We start from the raw sequence: 11,267 nt of genomic DNA, 5'->3' as shown, positions 1-11,267 counted from the left end.
GGGGCGGCGAATACAGAAACCAAGTGTAGACTGATAGACCGGGGGTGACCTCAGAGGGAGGGCTCTGGCCCTAAAGGGACTGAGGAAGATTGTTTCTGCAAGGTGGACGTCAGGGAAACTGAAGAGGTGGAGGCAGGAGGGAAGGGGGTTCTAGGGAGGAAGGAGAATGGATGAAAATAGTCAGGAGAGGAAGTGTCATTGCTAAGGAATGGCCAGGAAGCTGCTCAGGGAGGTAAGATGAAGAATGGAAAAGGAGGGGCTGCTACATGGCTCAGGGGATGGAGAGCCAGGCCTGGCAATGGGTTCAAATCTGCCTCAGACACTTCCTAGCTGGGTGACCCTGGACAAGTCCCTTCACCCCCCATGGCCTACCCCTTCCTGCTCTTCTGCCTTGGAACCAATCCACAGGATTGAGTCTAAAATGGAAGGAAAGGGTCTGGGGGAAAATAGACCGGAAGGCTAGATGTAGGGAACAGGTCATGATGGAAGGGCTTTGAAAGTCAAACAGCATTTTGTATTTGATCGTGGAGGCAATAGGGAGCCACTGAGGTTTATTGAGCAGGGCAGTAACAGGGCGAGTCCTATGCTTTAGGAAAACCACATTAGTGGTTAAATGGAAGATGGTCTGGAGTAGGGAGAGCCTAAGGCAGGTAGACCAAGCTTTGGGCTGTTGCCATAGACTAGGGGCGAGGGGGTGAATGCCTGCACCAGGAAAGGGGGCATGTCAGAGGATGCTATGAAACTGGAAATGACTTGTCATCTGATGGTCAAGGTGGAAAGGAGGGAGGAGCCAGGCTGGCACCATAGTCTGGGTGATGGCAGCACCCTCCCCAGCCAGTTTGTGTCTGGTCCTGGCATGAGAAGGATGGAATTAGGGCAGGAAGCACACCCCCTGTGACCCCTCAGTGGTCCAGAGGACTGGATGCTTCCCTCTGCTGGCATCTAGAGCTAATAGTGTCTAGGGCAGGATTCTAACTCAGGGCTTCCTGACTCTGGGGCGAGCATTGTCATTGCTGTGCCACTGAGCTGCCTTGTCTACTCAACGTACTACATTCTATATGGGGAGACTAACGATGGGAGCCAAGAGGACAGTGGACTTAGATCATCTAGACCAGCTCCCCCATTTGACAGATGAAGAAACTGAGGCCCTAATGGGGCATGGATTGGCCCAAGATTCCATAGCAGGTCAGCAAAGTCAGCAACAGGACTTGGGTTCAAATTCTACACATGCCTGGCATGGCCTTGGGCAAGTCTCTTGGCCTCAGTTTCCTCACCTGTAAAATAAGGGGTTGGTCTTGAGAGCCTCTGCGACCTCGTGCCCTCCTCTCCCAGAAGGACTTGAGCCCTCCCCACACTCTCTAAAAAGAGGGGGCTGGGATCCCCGGTCTCCAAGCCACCACCACCCCTGTTCTAAACCCTGGCTTGCAGCCCTGGAGATGGGGCATTTTCAGGCATGGTGGCCTCGTCCGGGGTTGGGCGATGCTTGCCCTTCCTTTCTGAGCATCTCTTGGGCGCACCTGCCCTCTGTCCTTTGTTCAAGCGACCTGAACCAGAAAGCAGCCTCAGAGCAGGCAGGCGTGGGCCCCAGTGCCCACTCGGGGGCCCCACAGTGCCCCCCCTTGTTGTCTTTGTTTCCTCCCCGCCCTCAGAAGCCTGCACGGCTGCCGGAGGAGACAGCAAACAAACGGAGACAAAGAGTTGGGAGAGCCGTGGTGGGGGTGGCATAGTGGGCACCGGCCTGGCCCGGTGGGGCATTTGCAGACAAACAGAGGCAGCGATCTCGCTCGGTCCCCACCTCCTCCGGCTGCTCAGACTTTGGTCCCGACTTCCACGCCCGCCTCCCTTCCCCTCTCGCACCCACCGAGAGGCTGTCTTTGAAAGGAGAAAGGTGTAGACGGTTCCTGGAGCGTGGCCGAGGGCCTGGCCCGGGTGCCCGGTTCTGCCCTTGGTGAAGTGCGTGCCCCCTTGCCCGCCTGGTGCGTCTCTAGCCCTTGCATTGTTTTTGGGGTGTCTCCCTTCCTAAACGCCCCCCCAGGAGAGGTGCCGGCCCAGGGGCGGCTTTCCAAATCGTGGCGCTGCCTCCCAGGCTGGCACAAGGGCTCCATGAGCAGATTGAGATCGAAAAGGGCTTCAGAGACTGGCCCCACGGGAGGGCGGGGGCACGGCAGTGCCTGCTGGATACGGGCAGGCAGATGACGTCATGGTCCGGACATCTCGGACCGACCAGGCTCGCCGGGCTCCCCCCTTCGAAGGTGGCCTCGGTGGGCTCCCTGCCTCCTCGGCACCTCCCCAAGGCCACTTGGTGCCGCGGCGTGACGCCAGGCTCGTTTTGTGCTTTAGATGGATAAGGAGAAGCTGACGTGGAAGGACCGGCTGCCAGCCTACCTGACCAACCTCGTGAGCATCCTCTTCATGGTGAGTGTTCTGGCCCTTCTGCTGGGACCAGAAGACACGAAGGCGGAGCCCGGCCTCAGGGGCTCCCCTTGTCCTTGGGCTGGGGCGGGGGACCAGGCAGATCCGGAGCCATTGGGGGAGGGGAAGGCAGTCAGAACTAGGGGGAAACCTGGTGGGCTTCGTTGGGTCCCGGCCATTCGGAGAGGAAGAAAGGGAAGGAGATGAGGCCCCCCTCCAGGGAAGGCAGATAAACTAACAGGAAAAACCATGGCAATAAGGATAGCCAGGCATTGTGGGAAACCCTTTACCAATATTAGCTCATTTGATCCTCAGCAACTGCCTGGGGAAGTCGGTGCTGTTGTTATCTCCACTTTACAGATGGGGAAATGGAGGCAAAACAACAGATGAAGGGATTCTCCCAGGATCCCCCAGCTAGTCTCTGAAGCTGGGTCTGAGCTCACATCTGGCCAGCCGCCTCATGGCTAGATTAGAAAGTCTTGGAGACGATAGAGTGGGAGGTCCTGGGTTCAAATCTGACCTGGAAAGAAAGTAGTGGAGAAGTCATGGGAACAAGAGAGATGCAGAGTTTGGCCCCAGACAGACGGATCAGGCCCGGGAGGTCTCGACTTTGGGATGGGCTCAGCATCAGCTGCTTGTCTCTGTCATGAGACCAGATTCCCAGCACCCAAGTGTGAGCCTCGGGCTGGCCCGCAGACGGTCGTGTCTAGGCACGAAGAGCCAACATTCCCATCTCGCTTCACGCGGAGGGAGACTTTCCCAGGGAGGAGCCGTTCTCCCCATTTCCCAGATGAGGGAATCCAGGCCAGGCCTCCCTCCCTCCCTCCCTCCCTCCGCCTCTTGGACTCCGTCCTGGAAACCAAAGGAGGGAGTGTCCCCAGGTGGGGGGATTCCGGGCACTGAGGAGGAGATGCTAGGAGACCCCCCCCCAGAGCCCTGCCTCCTCCCCAGGAGGGTGGTGCCACCTTGGCTCAGGCTCAGCAGCTCTCTGATCGGGGACGGTCCCTGCAGGGCCCTCCTGGGAAGGGAAGGGAAGGGAAGGACTCCGGGTACAGCCTCTCCTCACCTCCCCTGAATCTCTGCTGCTCCCCACTCCCACTTTACCTGTTTCCACAGAGTCTCCCCGATTCTGGTGAACCCTTTTAGGAGAGAGAAGGAGGGGGTTCCATGGTAAAGAGGCGATTGGCTGTTTGGTTAGTTTTCTAAACTCTTACCTTGTCTTAGAAGCCATACTGGGTATTGGTTCCAAGGCAGAAGAGAGGTAAGGGCTAGGCAATAGGGTCAAGTGACTTGGCCAGGGTCACCCAGCTGGAAAGTGTCTGAGGCCATCGCTCAGCCTGGCTCTTCATCCACTGAGCCCCGCCGCTGCCCCCACTCTTTAATTATTTTACAGGCTGAGGTAGATGCGTGCTGGAAGGGCCCCAGGAGATCAGCTCCTCCAATGTCTTCATTTTACAGATGAGAGAACTGAGTCACAGAAAGGGAAGCTGTTCCCAAGATTCCCCGACTACCAGGTGTCAGGCCTGGAGCCCTTGCCCCCGTTTCCAGGGCTCTTTACACGCTAGGACAATGCCATGAGGTGTCTTGACTCCCCCATTCCAGTGGGAGCGCCATTGGCTTTCTGTGGCATTGTGGTGCTTTGCCTACCGTAAGGGCTCCGTAAATGCTTGACTCAGTCACTCTGTTGCTGCTTCCCACAGGTTAGGTCGTAGGAGCCCCTCCCCCCGGCGGGCTCTAGCGAGGAAGGACTCCTCAGGAATGCGGGGGGGACTCGGGCCATGTCGTCTCTCTCCCTCCAGATCGGCCTGACCTTTGCCATCGTCTTCGGCGTCATCATCTACAGGATCTCCACGGCGGCTGCTCTGGCCATCAGCTCCCGCTCGAACGTGAGAGTCACCGTCACGGCCACGGCGGTCATCATTAACCTGGTGGTGATCATCATCCTGGACGAGCTGTACGGCTCCATCGCCCGCTGGCTGACCCTGATCGGTGAGTACCGGCGCCTCCCACCACGGGCCGGGAGGGAGCGGCTGCCTGGAATCTGAACTCACAGCCCGTCTTCCTGCCTGCAGAGGTGCCCAAGACGGACAAGAACTTCGAGGATCGGCTGATATTCAAAGCCTTCCTGCTGAAGTTTGTGAACGCCTACACCCCCATCTTCTACGTGGCTTTCTTCAAAGGCCGGTGAGAGCCCCAGAAACCCACGGAGGTGTGGGGGGACCCTTGAGGCCCCCCCCCACAGGCCCAGAGGAGTCACTGGGTGCTGAGAGGCTGTGGTCAGGCGGGGCACCCCCAGCGGAGCTTCTCCCACCACTAGAGTCCACTAAGCTGAGCAGAGCCTCAGGGCCGGGTCAGCCCCGGGACCTCTCGTGCTCTGGAGCTGGCTCAGGGCAGAAACCACTGGTGGTTGAAGGCGTGGAAAGGACGTGAGCTGGCCCTGGAGTCACAGGACCCGGCTGCGAGTCTCGAGCACATCGCATGGCTTTTGTGGCTCCTCAGAGTCCTCCTATCAAAGGAAGGGCCGCTGGCCCAGATGGCCTCGGATGCCCCTTCCCACTCTGAAGCCGAAAGCCAAGTCCGCCACGTCCCAGCCCCTCTGCCACTGTCCAGTGGAGAGCAGCCATCATGGCTGATCGGCGCCCATCACACCTGGGTTTCAGAGCCCACATTTGCTGCCCGTGGCGTCAGCCTCGTTTCCAGTCTAAAAGACGCCATCCCAGAAGACCATAGTCCAGGTCACCCCTAGAGATCTCTCTGAGCCTGGAGTCAGGAAGACCTGAGTTCAAATCCTACCTCAGACACTAGCTGTGTGGCCCTGAGCAAGTCCCTTAACCCCTGCTTGCCTCAGTTTCCTCATCTGACAATGGGGATGATGGCAGCACCTATCTCCCAGAATGATGGTGAAGATAAATTGAGATGATCATGGCAGAGCGCTTAGCCTATTCCCTGGCACATAGTAGGTGCAATATCAATGTCAGTTATCATGATTCTTGGTATTTTATTTCAAGGGGACCCGAGGTTGCTCAAAGACCTCTGGGAGCCTCCAATCAACATCCACAGGGATGCCTGTGAATGGCCCTGCCTAGCCCTGAAGCTTAGAGCCAACCCACCAGCTCTGCCCAGGAGAGGGGAGGGTAATTCCCTACCTCCCTTTGTGGGGCGCTCAGCCCCTAGGAAAGTCCCACAAAAGCCATCACATCCCAAGACCTTTGGTCTCACGTTCAAATAAAAGACAGGAGGGGCAGCAAGGTGGCTCCGTGAATGGAGAGCCAGATCTGGAGATGGGAGGTTCTGGGTTCCAATCTGGCCTCAGATGCTTCCTAACCGGGTGACCCTGGGCAAGTCACTTTATCCCCATGGCCTCGTCATGCCTGCTCTTCTGCCTTGGCACCCGTGCTTAGTATGGATTCTAAGAGGGAAGGAAAGAGGTTTAAAAGACAAATTAAAGACAGGAAAGAAAGACAAAGATTCAAAAGAACCCTCAAACTGGGCCTCATTCCCTCTCCATCCCCAGTCTGTGTGTATGTGTGTGTCTGTGAGTGTCTGCGTGTGTACGTGTGTGTGTGTCCGTGTCCGTGTCTGTGTGTGTGTATGTTCAGCAACAAGCCTCCCAGTTCTCAAGGCTCTGTTGACCGTCACTGGGCGTCTCCCTCGGGTAGGAGAGCCTGCCAGCTCCCAGGGTGCCACCACACACCACGTCGTCCAAGATGGCTTCCAGGCTGGCCCAGGCTCTGTGTGGAGAGGCCGATGTGTTGTCCCCCCCCCAAGCAGCAGCCCCGGGGCTCCTCTGTCCCCCTCCTCCCTCCTTGCTCTTCCTGGCGGGAAGATCGATCTCTTTCTTCTTGACTCTGTTCCCCTTTGGAGGGGTGTTTACAGGGAGGCAGGCCGGGGTCTGGGGGCTGCTGGCAAAGCCGAAGCAGGTGTGGCATTCTGCGGCAGACGTGAGGGTGGAGATAGCGAGCCCTCAGCCCGACCACTTCACACAGGGGAGACTGCAGGCCTTTGGGTGCAGGGCAGAAGAGGTGGGCTGCTCTCCCCCAGGCTCATCCTCCCCTTCTTCTAGGTTCGTCGGACGCCCGGGCGACTACGTCTACATCTTCCACTCCTTCCGCATGGAAGAGGTAACTGGGGCTCCCCGACTCGGGCCCCATTTCCCTCCCCAAGACGTGGAGGCCGGCCCGCAGGCAGCAGCAGCAGGCATCATGCCTTCGATAAGCGGGCTCGCGCGGCGTCTCCCCTCCAGACCCTTTTCCCGTTCCCCAGACGTGTGTCGAGCCGGGCTCTTGCATGGTCCACCTTTATCGAATCCGGCCCCTACCCAGGATGTCTCCCTTGATTTAAAAAGCAATCGATAAACATCAGCACACAGAGACCAGTCTGGCCATGTGGACCAGTGGGGGAGCCTAGATGTCCATGTTGAACCAGACAGTTGGGTGGCAGCCTTCCCCCTGCTAGCAGCCCACTGCATCCTCAGGAGAGCCCCTTCCTCTCTGGGCTCCCCAAGTGCAGTGGGAGGATCTGAACCCAGTGCTCTCCCGGGTGGGCTGTTCCCAGGGGCGGCTGGGGGATGGCAGGGAGGCTCTGGTGAGGGGCTCCCCTTGGGGATGGGAGGAGAGGGAGCAGTAAATTTGGCTGACTGAACTCTCCTTCCTTCCTTCCTTCCTTCCTTCCTTCTTTTCTTCCTTCCTTCCTTCCTTCCTTCCTCCCTTCCCTCCCTTCTTCCCTCCCTCCCTTCTTCCCTCCCTCCCTCCCTTCTTTCCTTCCTTCCTTCCTTCCTTCTTTTCTTCCTTCCTTCCTTCCTTCTTTCTTTCCTTCCTTCCTTCCTTCCTTCCTTCCTTCCTCCCTCCTTCCCTCCCTCCCTCCCTTCCTTCTTTCCTTCTTTCCTTCCTCCCTTCCTTCCTTCCTTCCTTCCTTCCTCCCTTCCTTCCTTCCTCCCTTCCTTCCTCCTTCCTCTTCCCATGATGCCCAGTGTGCACCTGGTGGCTGCCTGATGGAGCTGTGTATCCAACTCAGCATCATCATGTTGGGCAAGCAGCTGATTCAGAACAACCTGTTTGAGATCGGCATCCCGTAAGTGAGCCTCCGCCGCCATCAACTAACCCACCATGCCTCAAGGAACAGCTGGCATTTTCCTGGGGGGTGGCAGCTGCACTCAGGGACAGTGGGCAGAACCTGTATGACCTTGGGGAAGTCACTTTCCTCCTGGGCTCCAGTTCTGCAGCAGCTACCCTTTCTGCCTCCCAGGTTTCCTGTTGGTTGGGGAGCAAGAGGGAAACAAAATGCCCCCTCACGCCTCCTTCTTTGCCTTCCAGAAAAATGAAAAAATTCTTCCGCTACCTAAAACAGCGGCCGGCCGACCACGAGGAGTCCACCAAGAAGAAGCAGCGCTACGAGGTGGATTACAACCTGGAGCCCTTCGCTGGCCTCACTCCGGAGTACATGGAAATGAGTGAGTACGCCGGAAAGGCGGTCAGAGTGTGCAGCCGGCGGCAGGCGAGGAGGGCCTCGAGGCGGGAAGGCCCCAGGGACAGAGCCCTCTGGGTGCCAGCGTGCCAGGCAGGACCGCCTGTCCAATTCCCGGGCAGGCTTGGCTTGGCTTTCTTCTCCCGCTTGTTCTGGAAGGCCCCAGCATGGCCGTCCAACAGGCGTTCAGTCTTGGGCTTGGTGTGTGTGACAGACAGTCGTCCGAGGGCACCGGCCAGCCAGGTGAAGCTTGTAGGGGCTTGCCACCAGGAGGCTGGCCATGGGTGCCCGTTGTGGGCTTTGCCTAAGGCAGCGAGGGGTTAGGACCAGGCCAGATGGGGGGCTGCCAAGATGGAATGACGGCTCTCGGGGAGATGTCTGCTTGACGACCAAGATCGTAGGTGCCAACTCTGCGCCCACCCCAAACCCTGGGCATGAGTCCTGTCCCTGCTGCTTCTTTCTCCACCTGGGACTGAGCGAGAATAAAGAAAACGGGCAGAGAGCGCCAGGCAGGCGCCCTCCATTCTCTTGTAATTGATAGGGAAGAACTTCAGTTCTTAGAACGGACTTTTTTAAACCCTTCCCTTCCGTTCCGAGGCAGAAGAGTGGTCAGGGCTGGGCAGTTAAGGTTAAGTGACTTGCCCAGGGTCACCTAGCTAGAAAGTGTTTGAAGCTAGAGTTGAACCCAGGCTCCAGGTCTGACTCTCTAACCACAGAGCCACCCAGCTGCCCCTAACTGATGTTTTTGAAGACCCAAGTGAGGTTTATGCCGGCTATTCCAGGGGAAATCTGGAGGAAAACCCTCCAGGATATTCTTGTACATGCACAAGTGCTGGGTGCCGGGCACGGGGGGAGGGCACTGGGGATTCCAGGGAGGCAGGAGTTCAGCGTCTTCCTTCAAAGAGCTCCCAGCCTGCCACAGGCAGATAAGTGGGGCTGTGAAGAGGCCGGGGAGTCGGGAGCTGGCCTCCAGGAAGGGGCAAGCAGAGGGCAGGAGGAAAGAAACGACGCTCCCAAGTCACTCTCTGGCCTTGGCACGGCCACACCTGGCTGTGTAACAAGCTTTCATTAGGCTTTTCGGAAGCCACAGGAGGTTCTGTTTGTCCCGGGTTGGGGGCGGGTGAGTAGCCGTGGGGTCTCCTCAGAGTTGGGGTGATGTCTGCCCCCTCCCCATGGGGACTTCTCCTGCTGCTCCCCCCTATTTTCCCCCAAATGAAGGGCATTTTATGGGACTCGGGCTTCTGACTGCAAAGAAAGCAAAAGCTATGCTTTAGGGAAAAGGAAATGCGACAGCCTCCTGCCCCTGCCTTCATCTTCCTTCCCAGCAAGACGGGCAGCCGTCGCTGGGGCAGGCCAGGATTCGTGCCAGCCTCCTCATCTGAAGCTCCGAGCTGTCCAAGCCCGTTTTTCCCTGTCACCCCTGGGGAGGAGCCACCAATAGGCCCTCCCTATATTTCTGATGAGACAGAGTAGCCTAGTGGGTAAAGCACTGACCTAAGAGTCAAGAAGTCCTGGGTTCCAATTCCTCCTTGCACAGGTACCAACTCTTTGACTTTGGGCAAGGGGCCCACCTGGACCAAGCCTCAGCAACCTGGGGAAACAGATCCACTCTGGGATAGGAGCCTGGGCTCAGGGCCAAAGCACCAGGCCCATGATAGTGATGCAATTCCTGCGGGTGGAAGTAGGGTGATGGGAGAGGAGCGCTCCCTCCTCCTCCCCCCAACTCCAATGTGTTCACTAGCCTGGGGCACCCAGCCAGCTCAAGAGGGGCCAGCCTGGCAGGCCACGGGAAGGAGGGAGCCCGTCCTGAGCCCCGCTTAGAGAGGAGGCAGCTAGAAACCAGCCAGACCCAGGGAAGGCCTCAACTCCCCCCAGGATCCCACTGACCAGGAAAGCCCAAAGTGGCCACCATGTGCTAGCAAGGAGAGGGCCTGGCCAGGGTTTAAAGCCTTTTCTTCATCAAATGAGATCTGAGGTGGAGACACAGCTCCCTTTCAGAAAGATTAACCTGAAGAGGATTCAGTTGCCATTTGTTGGCTGAGGCTCATATGTGTGTGTGTGTGTATACAGTAAACCCTTACCAATACTGTCTGTTGGTTCCAAGGCAGAAGAGCAGTAAGGGCTGTTCACTGTGGGGGTCAAGTGACTTGCCCAGGGTCACCCAGTGAGGAAGTGTCTGAGGTCAGATTAGAACCCAGGACCTCCTAACTCCAGTCCTGGTGCTCTATCGATTGAGCCACCCAGCTGCCCCTGGCCTATATATTCTTTTTTTTTTATTAAAAATATTTAATTAATTAATTTAGAATATTTTTCCATGGTTACACGATTCATGTTCTTTCCCTCCCTTCCCCCTCTCCCCCTCCCATAGCCAACATGCAATTCCACTGGGTTTTACATGTGACATTGATCAAGACCTATTTCCATATTATTGATAATTGCACTAGAGTGATTGTTTATAATCTACATCCCCAACCATTACCCCATCGACTCATGTGATCAATCATGTTTTTCTTCTGCATTTCTGCTCCCACAGTTCTTTCTCTGGATGTGGATACATTCTTTCTCTTAAGTCCCTCAGGATTGTCCTAGGTCATTGCATTAATGCTAGTAACAAAGTCCGTTACATTCAATTGTGCCACAATGTATCAGTCTCTGTGTACAATGTTCTCCTGATTCTGCTCCTTTCACTCTGTATCAATTTCTGGAGGTCGTTCCAGTTCACATGGAATCCCTCCAGTTTGTTATTCCTTTCAGCACAACAATGTTCCATCTCCATCAGATACCACAATTTGTTCAGCTATTCCTCAATTGAGGGACATCCCCCTCACTTTCCAATATTTTTGTCACCACAAACAGCATGGCTATAAATATTTTTATACAAGTCTTTTTCCTTGTTATCTCTTTGGGGTACAAACCCAGCAGTGCTGTGGCAGGATCAAAGGGCAGACAGTCTTTTGTCGCCCTTTGGGCATAGTTCCAAATTGCCCTCCAGAATGGTTGGATCAATTCACAACTCCACCAGCAATGCATTAGTGTTCCTACTTTGCCACATCCCCTCCAGCATTCATTACTTTATGTTGCTGTCATGTTATCTAATCTGCTAGGTGTGAGGTGATACCTCAGAGTTGTTTTGATTTGCATCTCTCTGATTATAAGAGATGTAGAGCACTTTTTCATGTGCTTATTAATAGTTTTGATTTCTTTCTCTGAAAATTGATTATTCATGTCCCTTGGCCTATATATTCTTATTGCAGCAGCAGCAGCAGCAACAAGCTGTCATATCTCTATTGCAGAAGTCCAGAGAGCCTGCAGTGCCTTCCACCTGGGCTTTCAAACCTTCCCCAGCCTACTCACTTTCACACATCAATCATGCCCAGGGCCAGCTGTGGACT

At 56.1% G+C, this 11,267-nt stretch overlaps 1 protein-coding gene across 1 annotated transcript in view; it reads left to right on the top strand.

Annotated features, from left to right (window-relative positions):
• ANO1 (anoctamin 1) overlaps positions 1 to 11,267 on the top strand; it is a 158,701-nt gene that overhangs the window by 129,203 nt on the left and 18,231 nt on the right. The window contains 6 exon segments of the mRNA XM_056801174.1: positions 2,341 to 2,415; positions 4,212 to 4,401; positions 4,485 to 4,596; positions 6,476 to 6,533; positions 7,382 to 7,482; positions 7,725 to 7,861. Coding sequence (XP_056657152.1) covers positions 2,341 to 2,415; positions 4,212 to 4,401; positions 4,485 to 4,596; positions 6,476 to 6,533; positions 7,382 to 7,482; positions 7,725 to 7,861 — 673 coding nt within the window.

Source organism: Monodelphis domestica, chromosome 6 (genome assembly GCF_027887165.1).
Source record: "Monodelphis domestica isolate mMonDom1 chromosome 6, mMonDom1.pri, whole genome shotgun sequence".
Classification (NCBI taxonomy): Eukaryota; Metazoa; Chordata; class Mammalia; order Didelphimorphia; family Didelphidae; genus Monodelphis; species Monodelphis domestica.
This window is presented reverse-complemented; position numbering and strand designations above follow the sequence as displayed.